This window comes from Carassius carassius, chromosome 31 (assembly GCF_963082965.1).
Source record: "Carassius carassius chromosome 31, fCarCar2.1, whole genome shotgun sequence".
Taxonomy (NCBI): Eukaryota; Metazoa; Chordata; class Actinopteri; order Cypriniformes; family Cyprinidae; genus Carassius; species Carassius carassius.
The window spans coordinates 12,018,624-12,033,829 of NC_081785.1; the positions used below are offsets into that span (position 1 = coordinate 12,018,624).

Sequence of the window (15,206 nt, forward strand, 5' to 3'; positions counted from 1 at the left end):
GATGCGATAGCTTAGCTGCTTTGTTTAGCTTAAAACATTATCTAGCCAATAACACCACCTAGTCTAGTGCAAGCCGCATGTGTGTTCATGCATTCAGGGAGGTAGCCTTATCAGTGTCTATGGCTGCAGCTGACCCTCACTGGATCTTTGGCTTTTTAAGTCTTGCCAAGACGCCAAGCAGTACCGGAGCATTGTGTTGTGGGTCAGCCTCACTCCTGACCACTGCTGGCCAAGGCTGAGATAGCCGGCCGCGAGTAATGATGTGGTTCCCTGCACTGAAGCATGGCAAACCTCTGGACAGAGGAGGAGGAAGAAGCTGCTGGGCCTGGTGGTTCACTGAGGATCCTGGTTTTGGGTTTGACCCACTACCGCCCCCTATAGACAGCAGGGAGAGTTACCCATTAGTGTAGATGTGGAGGCTGCAGGACACGCGGGCTGAAGAAGGACAAGGGGTGAAGTGTCTGCAGGAGCTTGTTTTGACTGCTTTCAGGGGTCAGTTTCGCAATCTGTTCTCCAGCCCCTGGTGAGTCATTCTCACTGTCGACTTGTATGCGAAGGTGGGTGCTAAGCAACCGGCTCAGCTCTTCTGGGTCAGGCAGAGATTTTGACTCCATGTGAGGGTCTTTAGCAGGAGGAAGAATTGGAAAGGTGCAGTTGGCTGGAGGACAGGACACAAGAAGCCATTCCTCTTCGGTGCATGCTTCATTGTGGCCCCCGGTGGGGACTATTCTTGCTAGTTTTCCCTGGATGAGGGTTTCTTTGGGGATGTGACTGATGGGTTGAAGTATTTGAGGCTGCAGAAGACAAAACACAACATTATTTATCACAATAAACCAGGATTGAGATCTGTGATCAGGGGCTACAATCCCAAAGTCAGTGCATGGGACTGATATCTGTATTTACTAAAGGTGTGACTCTTGTATAATCCCATTCATAGAACAGTTTACAGAAGCAATGCTGTAAAAAAGGGATTTTAACTGACAGCAACTGTTGCTAGTCTTGTTCACACGGCAATGGTTAGTCAAATTCACTTATAAAATTTGGCTGCAAGAAATTAATTAGTCATTTAGGTTACACTGTGGTTATCTACTTTAAAATCAAATTGTGCTTGAACCAGCATTGTGCACAATTCAAAAACTGAGAAGGCCTTTTAACTTCCAGTTCAATTCCTGAATATATGATTAAAGAAAAAAGTAGAATTCACATGAACTAGCATCCATTAAATTCTTTAAATTGACAATTTTAAATCACACTTTAGTTTGGGGACCAATTCTCACTATTAACTAACAATTAACTATGACTACTGCTTCAGTAAACTACTAATTTTCTGCTCATTAATAGTTGGTAAGGTAGTTGGTTATGTTTAGGTATGGGGTAAGATTTATTGGTCAAATGTGCATCATGAGTTCTAATAAACAGCCAAAATAAAGTAATATACATGCTAATAAGCAACTTGTTAATAGTGAGAATTGGTTAGTTGACTGTTGAGTTGCGAACCAAATGTGACGGTAACAGAATTGTTTTGGGTGGATGAGCATGTATGCATGTGAGTTTCAATGAAGACAACTATACACCATGACAGTGGTGTAAGTCCTTGTTTCCTTCTCATTCGCTCTCTGTTTCTCATGAGCTGCAAAAGAAATGTACTGAAACCACAGCACCCCCTACTGGCTAACAGTGATTTCATGCAGCCTGCCATATTTCTATTCAGCCGGGACCGTTTGTGAGGTTTGTATCATCTCCAAATACAAACAAAACAATTGTATCAGCTGCCATCAACATGGTCATTCCTCACTTAAAGAACACTGAACAAGAGTTCAGTGCAGGTACAAGGGGGTAAAAGCATGTGTGTGAGAGTTTGTGTGCAGGAGGTTTGTCAGCAAATTTCGTATTGTAAGGTACAGACAGTCACATCCTCTATGTGACATCACAAAGACTCGTGTACGGACACCTTCAGAGAACACATCCATAATGCATTCATCTCTGGCCATCTCTGTCTCTTAGTGAGAATAGTCATCTCAGGAACTGTAACTTTTTAAACTCTGTAAGAACTTAAAGCCCCATTTACATAGATCATCATTCAAAATGTTGACAGACTGACATTATTTTCCATGCCCTTTTTTTCTTAAATGATGTGGACTGACATGTGTGCTTCACTGTCTTCACTCCTTTCTGTATTTGTCGCATCGTATCACTGTCCATTTGCATAAATGCGAAAACTCTCAGTGGTAAAATTGCGCCTCTGTTACCAACTCTGAAAACAACTGACATCTGGTCAGTTTGGTCACTCCAGATCACTGTCAATGTGAATGGGGCTTTAGAATGTCAACGAATGAAAAGTACACAACTTTGACAAATAACTCCTTTACTGTTTTCAACAATTCTTTCAGAATCATAAAAGGAAATCAATTATTAAAACAGATATTAATAAACTGTTTATACCAATAATTGATTTGCTTCAGTCAAGTCCAATTAATTTTAAATGTCTTGCTTTATTGGTGAAAGCCCCAGTTCCAGAGGATGACATTCCCGTAAAAAACAAAACAAAAAAAAAGTATTATTTTGCAGATAAATTGTTTTAGTGTGTAAAATATTTATAGAACAGTGGTGTATTGTTATCATATTAGCTTGTTGTCATAATGCTGACTCTACACTTTCATTAAAAGAAGCAATAAGACAATCAATGCCACTTTTTACAGTAATTGTACTATTAAGGTAAGGTATGTTAAGGTATGTTCTTAAGCATAATGCAAAGATGAGTACCTAAAATACCCTTAACTGTGGTAAAATTGCTGTAATGAACAGCCCCACAGCCTTATTGCTTCTATAAAATGGCAGCTAAAGCATTATGATAAATGACACCAATGTTCAAATAAACAATTTGTACATGATAAACAATTCTTGTGCCAAGAAATATAGTTCATTATACTGACTCTAGGCAGTTTTGGGGTTGCCAAGCAACATAGCAACTTTAATATAGAATTAATCATAGGTGGTTTTTTTTTATATTGTCTTCAAACAATGCTCATCTAATTAGAATTTAGAGTTGAAAATATCTGTTTCATAATACAATACTAACATCATAAAAACAAAAGAATCATGCAACACCAAACGCACAACAGCAACAAAACCGTAAAATGAAAAAACAGCAACAGCAAACAGATTCCATGCTTCTTTGCCTTAGTGGACTGATTCAAAATCTGTGAAACTTTTTAAAGGGGTTTCTGTATGAGTGCCTGAAGTATCTGATATATTTCCAGTAAAATAAGGACCAGGTTATTGATTGAGTCTTTACAATGCAGGGCTCAAGAGTTCCAAAATCACCTCAGACCCCAGAGGGTTAAGCATGGCTGAGCTGACCAATGTGGAGTTGTCACTAAACTTATGTTAATGGATTACATACAGTATATTGTGTTCAAATGGCTTTGTCTGTTGTATTGACATTTTTTTTTAATTTTGCTGATTAGTATGTCTGAAAAGAAAAATTACGATAACACTAGAGATGAGGATGTGCAAAAAATTGCAATGATGACTTGTAGGATGCTTGCAAGACTATCACAAATCAGTAATGCTTTGCACAATGCCATTGCTTTAGAATTGAGGAAAAAAAAAAAGAATATGAACTCTTAGCTCATATTGTCATAATTTCAAAATTTATAGATGCATAATTTCCCGCTAGTGTTGCAAATTATAATTGTATTTATTTATTTATTGGTAAAGCAAACCTAATTAAAAATAATAATAATTTAATAATTACAATTATTTCATAGGTTTGTTGTTTTTTTGTTGTTTGTTTGTTTGTTTGTGGTGGTGTCTATTTAAAACTAAAGTATTGGCCTGTTTGGCCTAGAAGAGAAACATCCTTTATCATTTAGCATTAAAAAGGCATCCAGATTTCAAAGAAAAGCAGGGAGAATCAACTGCCTCCAAAATGTTTCACAAGATAACTTCGTAACATGTTTGCTGGATATTACAACAGAGAGAATCTGACTTTAATTCAGTCATTCGTGTTACTTTAAGATTTGGCTGATGAAATGTGGCCATTTTGATAATAGAAGAGTTTTTAATATCCTGGGTTTGTAGAAGAGGAGGTTAAAATGTGAATCCTGAAGGAGTTATTGGATCATTTTATTTTAATTGCCCTCTAAAATGTTTCAGCGTCTCCCTGTGCAGTCACAGAACCAAGGACAATTGCACTATGGGCTAATTCATTGCTTGTGTGTATGTTTGAGATATTTAAACGCTGGTTCACCTGTGCAGACAGATGACTGTTTGGATAAAGTCTCTGGGAGCAGGCTGAGAGAGATGGTGGGTCTCCCAGAACACACCAGTAAACAACACTGTAGCTCAATCAAAGCGAAGACAGATCTGACATAACCACAGCAATCACAGCTCACGGAGGAAGAGAGGACTTCATATAGGTTTTGGGCAAAAAAGTCATGAACCATGCCAAAAATGTCTCATGCCAACTGTATTTTGTTTTGTATGTGAATGTTTGAGAAAAAAAAATGAGATACAAAAAGGCATGCATCGGTCATTCAGGTCACATGACCATGCAAAGGCTGAAGCTTTTAGTAGAGGTTACTGTACCACGCTGTATCGCGGAAGTAATGTATAAGATGCTCCACCCCTGTCCCGGAGTATTATGGGTTAAGCAGAGGGGGAGAAACAACAGAGCACAAGTTCATCCAATCAGGAAATAGAAAGAGGGAAGAGAAAAGGAAAAGACAGAGAGGAGAACATGGGAAGAGGAAGACAGTGGAGTAAAATAAATAAATGAGAAAGACACCAAACAATCTGACATCTGCTCTACCTAAACTACAGCAATGTTTACAATCAAATGATCACTGCTTTCTTAAATTAAATGACTACAAAACTAAATTACTGCTGTCCTCATTTATTTTTCATGATATATACCTGAATCCTCCACTGCCATGGGCTTAAAGTTGTGATACAGCATAGTAAGGACAATACAACTGAATTTACTGTGCACACAGTTACACTATCTTCAATTTATTGCAAATTGAACCTTACTGAAACTTACTGTAAAATTGTTGCTAAAAATATTGGTTAAAATTGGTTAATATTGGTTAAAATATTCATAAGGACTTAAAGTTTTGGAATAGGAGTCAAATCTTTTAAGGAGTTAATTGCTGTTTTTTCCTAAGTAATATACTTTCTCTAATCTATAGAAGCTAATTTCCACCTCTAAAATATATATATATATTTTTTAATACAGTTTGTCTTTAAAAACTTGTGCTGCTTATTGTTTTTGTGGAAACAGTGATATGTTTGATTCATGCTAACTTTTATCTTTGAATGGTAAGATATATATATCTTATATTTATTTATCATAATCACAATGTAATTTCATCTCTCAAAATATCAGATTTATTATTTTATTTTTTATTAGGCAAAAACCGGTTTCCACACCCATTCCAGGTTAATGTGCAGACAATTACAGCCATTTGTAGGTTAAATTCACCTTTGGTTTTTGCAGCTCTGTTTGTTTGATCTGACAAGCCAACTTCTAGCTCAGTCAATGGGATGAGTTTGAGACAGAGATACCCGTTATCCATTATTATATTCAGAACAATATAACATTTAATTTTGCCAAAGTAAATATAAAACAATTTAACTATAGACATAAAGATGCTCTTCTTCCATAGTGAATCCTACTACTCCCATATCTCACTCCCTCTCACACACAATCTGTTAAATCTGCATGTGTTCATGCTGTTTCAGACAACAAATGCTGGCTCTTCAACTGACCGCACTGGTGCACAGCAATGTGTATCCAAATATCCACCCAGTGCAGTGACCCACCTAGACCTGACAGAGATGCTTCAAAACTGCCCATCTGCTGACTTTGTCTAACCCTCTTAAACAAATTCCACTTTCATCTGTCTCACACCACATCTCCTCCTCTCTCTCTCTCATTTATTATACTAATATCCTATTTATACAGCCCTGACTCACTGCCTGGTGTAACTATATTGTGTATATATATCCACAAACCTACAGAGAGACAGAATATGAAAGAAGGAAAGGAAACAGCAGAGAAAGAAACAGAGGATGATGGGAAAGAAAGCTGAACATTTTGCCAAGGGAATGGGGTCAGAGGCCAGGGGTTAATGACTCACTTTGCCGGCGTTGAGGCATGCTGGCACGAGGTGCAGTCTGGTACTGGCACTGCCAGGGAGAGAGGAGCGGAGTGGATACAGCCTGCAACACACAGAAAAACTGTGACACACACACACACACACAAAACCCGCACAGCTGCAGAGACAAACCCTAGTGAATCTAGACAAAACACAGTTTAGAAAGAAAAAAAAAATCACATCACAGAGAGAAACGGCACACATATCTTCTATGAAGACTAACTACTAGGGGTGGAACGGTACACAGATGTCAAGGTTCATTATGTACCTCGGTTCGGGGGTCACGGTTCGATACGATTTCGATACAACAGGAAAAAAAATCTACTATGCTCTGTTTCTTTTCATTTATTTTGAACAGACAGTAGTACAAATTTAAAAAAGATTCCACCTAGATGTGAAAATACTAAATATTACATTATGTTTAAATATATATATAGATATACACTAGGGATGGGACGATAACCGGTTTTATTGATAACCGTGATAAAATGTGCTGAAGGTTAGTAATATCGTTTAAAAATGAATTATCATTAAAACCGTGTTTGATTATCGCGGTTTTAATAACTCACTATTAAATCATGTCCAGCCAGCAACAGTCTGACGCAAGCGCAGCGCACAATGTTTTTTTTCGAGAAGGAATGGCGAAAGTCAGTGACTTTTCTATGCTTTTCTATGCTTCTACACTTTTCATTGTAAGGAAGGAAATGCCACAGAATTTAATCTTTCTTTAAATTAAGTGCATAGAGTTGCTTGTTTTATTAGTTGTTTGTTGATTATTAAATATAAAACTTGCTGAAATGTTTTCAGTGTGAGCATCAACTATTTTTGAACACTTTCATCTCGTTTCAACAAAACCGTGATAATATTGATAATCGTGATAATTTTAGTCACTATAATCGTGATATTAAATTTTCATACCGTCCCATCCCTAATATACACACACATATACATATATATATATATATATATATATACACATATAAATCTGCAGTACATACAGTATCCCGCTCCGACATAAAATTTCTCTAGTAGGCCTAATTGTTTACTGTTTGTACCGAAATTCTTGGATAACGGTCTAAAATTATGCATGCTGATATACAGCAAATTTTTTAATGAAATTTTACATTCTTCTTAATTTTATTAATTGCATTAGGCTAATCAAAATGTATTCAATATATTAATCAAACCTTAGCAAACATAACCTACCTAAAATGCAAAAACTGAAGAAGTGTAACTATTTTATTTTCGTTCACTTTATTTCCGTGAAAATAGCTGCCGTTTTTGTCCAATAGAACATTCAAAACAGGCAATTAAAACACAAATGCACAAACACGAGATGAAATGTGTGTAGATCTTTACAAAATCCACCTGGCTTATAAAGCCCATGAAAAGCACACACAAGATAAAATGCACTTAAAGAATGCTTGGACTATGAACTGGGTTGAGCGAGCGGAATCTTCAGAAAGGCGCTCCGTGCTCTTAAGGAAATATTACCACTCCGCTCACATGCTGATATACTGTACACTGAGTTTCTGTGCAGTTCACATATATGTGCAATAAAGGATTTTCATGTGCAATACAATTTATTATTGTTTATTTATTAATACTAGAATAGTGTGCAATATATACTATTATACTATATATAATACTATATATCTGTAATCTGTTCGTGAATGAAATGAATATAAATACGTTGGTTTAAGACATAACAAATAAGACTCTTCTTTGCCACCTGCTGGTGTATTTGAGTAATATGAAGAAATGGTCACTGAACGAATCAGTGAACGAATCTGAATGAATCATTTTGGTGAACGAACCGAAAAATGAACAAATCTTTTGAAAGAATCCAATAGAATACACCAATAGAATCAGCACATGATCACGGTCTAGTGAGATTTGCTTTCAAGTGCGCAACTCACAACATTCTCTGTTCTTCTGCTGGCGGCCGGTTATCAAACAATGTTGCATTGCTGCTTGCACCCACTTCTGGATTGGAGGTGATCTTGTCTGTATTCGTCGTAAGGTCTCATGCACCAAATCAAGATGTCCGTACCATGACGGTTCGGTACGAATACATGTATCGTTCCACCCCTACAAACTACCATGAATATCTGAACATTAGATTGAAATATCAGTAACATGACAGTAGGGCTATGTAACCACAAGAATGTGGCGATGCGATACGTATCACGATACAGGGGATTCAATAAGATATGTTGCAATTATACGGTCTATGTTTGCAATACACTGCGATACTGTAATTGGGCGATATATTGGGATATTTCTTATTTTAGGAATAGGATATATTTTTTAGGAAAGCTGACATTAAGAACACACCACCATATGCAAAACTTAGCAAAAAATAAATAACTTAAATAAATTGTTTAACCAGAACACACTGGGATCTGCATTTGCAATAATCAGTTCCTGTAACATTCAACAAAATTTAACCATTTTTTGTGCAGTACGAGTCAAGGGGAAAAAAAATTCAAGTGCTTGCAGGATTCTTTAGTTAATGTATATGTATACATTTTATAAAGTGACCATATATATTTTTAGACCCAGCTTTAGAGGTTCACAGTTTAGGTTTACAATTACAATTGATCTGAACAAAAAATTACATATGCTTAATATAAATGAAAAATAAAGTTCTTGCAGGATTCCTAAAAAAAAAACAACTGAACATTCTCAGTGCGTTTCCACTTGGATTTCACTGGTTTTTCAGTTTGTACTTATGTTTCTGCATGGAATCACCGAAACCGCTACGTGAGCACCACCCCAACTGCACAAACACCCCCATCACGAGAGAAAGCAACAGTCGTGGCTCTTACCACGGGACGCGACAAGTGGCGGAACCGAGGTGCCACCCCCCATGCGGTCCCGGGGCGAACGTTACCACAAAAGCCCAAAAGACAGCACACTTTAGCTTTGTACACCGAGGCGGGAACTGGAACAATTCTCTCATCCTCCATTACTGGCAGCAAACTAAATTAATGCTAATAATAGTGCCGTCTCTTAATGCTAGTATTTCCTGTCACTGTTTAAGTTCAGAAATGAAGACTGCCATCTAGCAGTCGGGATATAAACTCAAAACGAAACAACTGCCATGAATTTTGTATGTTTTTTTTTTTCTTTTTTTATAAATGTTGATATACCCTGAGAGATCCATATCAGAAGCTCATGGCACTTAGAAAGAGGCTGTAAAGGAAGAGCACAGCAGGGCATTTTCAACATTGATAATAATAATAAATGTTTTACTTAAGCCCCAAATCAGCATATTAGAATGATTTCTGAAGGACAATGTGACACTGGACTAACGGCTGCTGAAAATCAGCTTTGCAATTAAAGGAATAAATTACATTTTAAAATATATTTAAATAGAAAACGGCTATTATAAAAATGTTTTTACTGTATTATTGACCAAATAAATGCAGTCTTTGAGAGCATAAGAGACATATTTTAAAAACATTAACAAATCTTACTTACCCCAAAAACATGATTAAGTCAGACTTAAAACTTAAAAAAAAAAAAGACAAATTTACTGTTTTAATCAAACTAAATAGAACGATATTTGGCTTTGGCTAAACAACAAGTAAATGGGATATTCATCAGCACAACTGCATATTTGGCTTGGTATTAACTCATGTCTGTGAAACTATCTGTACTTTTTGATGGACAGAACCATTCATAGAGATTGCCGTTTTTTTTTTTTATTACAGTATGACCGATTTCAGATTTACCCACCCTCAAACAGTACATAAAAGCAAGTTTCTTCTCGTCTAAGTGGGTTGTTCCTGGCCAGAATAAAGCTGTAAAGTGGACCAGTCAAAATACTGGCTCAGCAAAACTCACTTAATGCTTAAACGAACAAGATACAGCACATTACCGAGTATGTATTCAATGTGCAATTTGCAAATTTCTCTTAAAATGACCGTGTAGACAAAAATGAGATGTAATAGCTGTTTTACAAGACACAACTGGGGTAAACAAAATATGCTATGATAACTGGTACATAATTAATATACAATATGTCATTTACGCAAGTAGGACATTTTCCTGAATCAACATTCTTTACAGGAATGAGTCCAATCAACCAGTCATTATCTGCTAATTTTAGGCATTCATTTAGCATTACGGAAAGAGTGAGATCTATGATCGACTGAAAGGAACGTTGTTCCAAGGACAACACTGTTAGTCCGTCCAGGAACACGTCACACTCATGGTAAGCAGAACAAATATTTGAGTGTTTGAGTTATGATAAAGCCAGCAACCACTGATTAAAAATTGTTAACATGCTACACATTTCTTTAGTGTTTGCAGTTTTGTGACAAGTAATAACTGATTACTGATAACTTATTTCATAATAAACTCAGGCAAAGTTCAACTTAACATCCCGTCAAAAAACCTTAAAGTGGTAGCTCACCAAAAAAAAGAAATTTCTCTCATTATTTCCTCACCTCTTTAGATTTCATTAAAAATATCTTCATTTTTTTCCGAAGTCACATGGTTGTGGAACAACATCAAGCTAAATTGATAAATATTCTAATTTTGGGTGAACTATCCCTTTAAGCTGATATTTCCTGCTATTTCTAAGATTTTACAACTTATTTTCTACATTAATTGGATATCTTATGAAAAAAAAAAAAAGTTCACCCACTTGTCCTGTCCATACCTGCATGGCTTTTTCCCCCAAAGGAACACATGGTTTATTAGAATGTCAGAGAATGATAAATGAATGGAACATATGATAAAAGTGAATGGGAACCAAGTGCTACTAAGTGCCCAAAAATTTCAAAAAAATTATCATATGTGTAATCCCTACAAATCATACACTATATTCAAAGTTTTTTTTAAACCATATAACAGCTTATTGCGGGAAATGGAAAAAAATCTCTATTGTGACAGATAATTTTGCTTGACAGCTATGGTCACTATTCACTTTGATTATATGGAAAAATCTTCTAAACATCTTCATTTATGTCCCACAGAAGAAAGTTGGTGAAAATTCACAGACTGTAGGAGGTGAAAGTCATACAGGCAAAGAAAATGAAACTTTGAACTCTTTATTTTCAAACACTAACATATATGCAAACTGAACACAAGTTGCCCTGTTATCTCCAATCCCCAATAACTGTTTATTTCTCTTCCCCATTCCACTTCCAAATTCTCATCCATCTTTTGTTACCTCCCTCAACTCTCTCTCCTCCCTATAATCTGATTTCAGCTTTCGCCGTGTGCCGTTGGCTTTACTGATTGTGTGCCGGTCCTTGATAAGAACACGTCCCCTGGTGAACTTCCCAGGCTGGGGCTCTGAAAGCTAAACCACCAGAGTAAGTGCAGCACGGCTTCACTTAAATAGGAGATGACAATCATTCTGCACTCTGTAGTAGATGCCCGGTTTCCCCTTGCAGTTGCAAATTGGCTAAATCGGCACCTCGGCAAACGAGCCTCAGCTCAGTGCATCCCGCGAGACCGTCGGGCTATTTCACCATGAAAAATGAATGCAAGGGAGGAAAGGATGGAGCAGAGGAAAAGAACAGAAGGAATGTGTCATCTAGTTTGTCAGCCCTGACAACACATTTGCTTCCCCCTTTTGTAAACAACTAGCCACCTATAAAGCCTAGAGAGGTTTAGAGGGAAACAGGAAATGAAAACAAGGCAGATGGCTCACCAAAGACACACACAGATACACCCGTTTCACTAAACTGACATTTTGGGAGAGTTTTTGGTGCCTTGATGATGCGATCAAGTTGACACGGACGTTGTTAGCCAGATAGTGAAAAATTACTCACAGCAGGGTGATGATGCGGCGGTCGCCACATCGTCTGAGTGGATTTATCATGATGAGTTCTTTTTCTTTCACCTTTGACCCCTGACTTCTGCTGATGACACTGACATCTCACCGGCTGAAAGAAAAATAATCAAAGCAATAATAATTTGATTTGCACACATTCTAAAGAAAATACAAATGGTTTAAATGCCTTATCCATTCAAAACTTGCTCCCATAATGCTAGAGTGCTGTGATAAGTTTACAGGGCATAGTTAGTAGAGAGAACTTGTTTTTTTATGATTAATAACTATACCAAATTTCTATATTAGCTTATTTATAGCATTCTGATAACCAATTTTAAGAACTGAACTGTTTTTTACAGACATAACATAACTAAAAAAAATCATCATAATTATTGTTATCATATCCATGTAAAGTAGTTTCATAATTAAATTTTTCTTAGAACCATTTTTCCGGGGTGGGGGGGGGGGGGGGGGGGGTTATTATAAATAATACTACTGCTGAAAAAAAAATATATATCAATTAATAAATTAAAATAAAGCCATTTATTATTATAAAGTTCATAACTAATAATGAACCTTGCCTTAATCCCCACTAATAACATACTCTTGTTCTAATGTAAAGAAATCTCAATTGCTTTCATCTTTGCTTTGCAATCAGAATAATGCAAAAGAGGTGAACAAGTTTATTAGTGCTACTGATATAATTGCTCACTGAAGGTGACAGTAATTGGGATTAAAGGCTAAAGTGCACGTGTTGATGCACAATTCGCAGTTTTTATGGCTTGGAACGGTGAAATTAATGAACAGTATGAGATGTGGGTTTGTTCTGAGAACATTTCGTCCTGATTTCATCTCATTCATGCAGACATGGAGTTAGCATGACTATAGTATCTTCTAGCAGACACTGCAGGTACTAGATTAGTCACTCATGTATTATGTATTTTCAATCAATAAAAATTGTCAAAATGAGCGCAAGTGTGAATGTGTCAGGAATGGCGATGGCGATGGCTCACATATTGTTGATGCTGTTGATGAGTGAGTCGTGTAATGATTTTATCTTTATTTTTCAGCTCTTCCCTGAGATGCGCCACTTCCTTCATCAGTTCTTCCATCTGACACACAAATACAAAACAAATATTAAACTGTATACACATAAATAACAAAAGTGTACAGAATGGAAAAAGGGGCACATAGATCTGTTGGTGTCAATTTATAGGCCAACACAGAAGACTAATTCACCAAGGGTTCCCTCTGGAATAATTAATGGCTTTTTAGAATAGCGGTTTGCAATTTATGAATATAATAAGGTCTGTGGTAAACATTACTCAAGATATATATATATATATATATACACACACATACTTCTTTCTACCTCATAAATTACACACAGCTCAAATGTGAATTATGACACTGTGTGCTTTGAAAACACAAGCTACTACACTAGGAATCTCATGCACTTATAGTTTTAGCCTTTAAAGTGAAGTGACATTCAGCCAAGTATGTTGACCCATACTCGGAATTCGTGCTCTGCATTTAACCCATCCAAAGTGCACGCACGCACGCACGCACACACACACACACACACACACACACACACACACCACACACACCCCCACACACACCCCCACACACACCCCGTGAACACACACCCGGAGCAGTGGGCAGCCATTTATGCTGCGGCACCTGGGGAACAGTTGGGGGTTCGGTGCCTTGCTCAAGGACACCTCAGTCATGGTATCGAGGGTGGAGAGAGCACTGTAAATTAACTCCCCTCACCTACAATTCCTGCCGGCACGAGACTCGAACTCGCAATCTTTGGATTATGAGTCCAAATATCTTACCATTAGACCATGACTTCCCCCACATAGCCTTTATGTAGCAGGTTTCTCGCAACATACATTTTTAACAGCTTGAAAGTTTATGTTTTAAGATATGAATGTGTGTAACTTATGCTATAGAACAAACTGGCACAATCGTTTCCATTATTAAGCATTTGAAAAACACATTTATAGATACACATTAGACATTCCTGAGGGAGCTCATGGCTTGAAAATGCCAATGTTCTTTTTCAGGGTTTGGGACAGCAAGCTGGACAGCTCTATTCAGACAGGTGTTTATGGGATGTTACAGACCTTCTGGGCTCTGTTGTCATCTTCTCTCGAATCCAAACTCTCTGGAATAATCTCACCATCATCAATCTACAAAAAATTATAATTTATTCAGGAGTTAAAATGCTCATGTTGACAACTTATCTGGTTCTTTTATTATTTCCCTCTTTTTGTTTTACCCTATACACATACTAAAGCTGCTCAGAGGATAACAGCTGGTTTTGCATATGTAAGTGCAAATTTGACTCTTCCAGCTGTGTGTATGTGGTACCTGCAACAGACTCTTAAGTCTGAGCAGCTGTGATTTGACAGATGAGCAGTCCTCCGTCATGTGCTTGAGAGTGAGTTCATCTAGCGCCACCGTGTGACTGTCTTGCTGAACTGCAGGATGGAAGGACCGATGAAACCCAGCCAGCCTAAAAGAGAGTAAGAGAGAGAGTTCAGATTTAATAGAATTAATAGAAATAAATACAAAGAAAAAGAAATAATAATCAGCATTAAAGCATTAAAGAAAAACTTTCTTGATCTTTTAAACCAGAAGTGATTAAATCAGGGTGAAGTTGTGGCCTAGTGCTTAGAGAGTTTGACTCCTAACCCTAGGGTTGTGGGTTCGAGTCTCGGGCCGGCAATACCACGACTTCGGTGCCTTTGAGCAAGGTTTTTATGCTCCCCGGGTGCCTCAGCATAAATGGCTGCCCACTGCTCCGGGTATGTGTGTGTGTGTGCACTTTGGATGGGTTAAATGCAGAGCACAAATTTTGAGTATGGGTCACCATACTTGCTTGGCTGTATGTTACGTCACTTCACTTCACTAAAACAAACTGCAACTATCAAAACTTTCTCTCCAGTTCAAAAAGACTGCATAATCAGCTTCTTCCAAACTTTATGATGTCAACCAGAATGCACAGACTACTTGGCAGTCAGATGACTATTTACACATCAACAACGTCTATTTAATGTTCAGGAAATTGCCATTATTATTTCTAAATCACCAAAAGATATTTTTTATTCCTGTATATATATCTAGCAATTAAAGTTTCCTTAATGTTAAGGTTTATTTTTAACGTCTCTCACATCATCTGAATAACGTGTGGCATATTTGCTTTGTCACGATCTACACTACCATTCAAAAGTTTGGAGTTT

At 37.1% G+C, this 15,206-nt stretch overlaps 1 protein-coding gene across 2 annotated transcripts in view; it reads right to left on the reverse strand.

Annotated features, from left to right (window-relative positions):
• Positions 1–557: 557 nt before the first annotated feature.
• LOC132111563 (serine-rich coiled-coil domain-containing protein 2-like) overlaps positions 558–15,206 on the reverse strand; it is a 45,273-nt gene continuing 30,624 nt past the window's right edge. Inside the window, exons 7-13 of one of the 2 annotated variants that reach the window (XM_059518969.1) lie at positions 14,335–14,479; positions 14,088–14,153; positions 12,969–13,067; positions 11,954–12,067; positions 6,144–6,225; positions 4,591–4,630; positions 583–794 (exon numbers count right to left, since the gene is read on the reverse strand). In XM_059518969.1, coding sequence (XP_059374952.1) covers positions 734–794; positions 4,591–4,630; positions 6,144–6,225; positions 11,954–12,067; positions 12,969–13,067; positions 14,088–14,153; positions 14,335–14,479 — 607 coding nt within the window. In that variant the 3' untranslated portion in view covers positions 583–733. Of the gene's footprint in view, positions 795–4,590; positions 4,631–6,143; positions 6,226–11,953; positions 12,068–12,968; positions 13,068–14,087; positions 14,154–14,334; positions 14,480–15,206 lie in introns of both variants that reach the window. The other variant, XM_059518970.1, reaches the window with a different exon arrangement.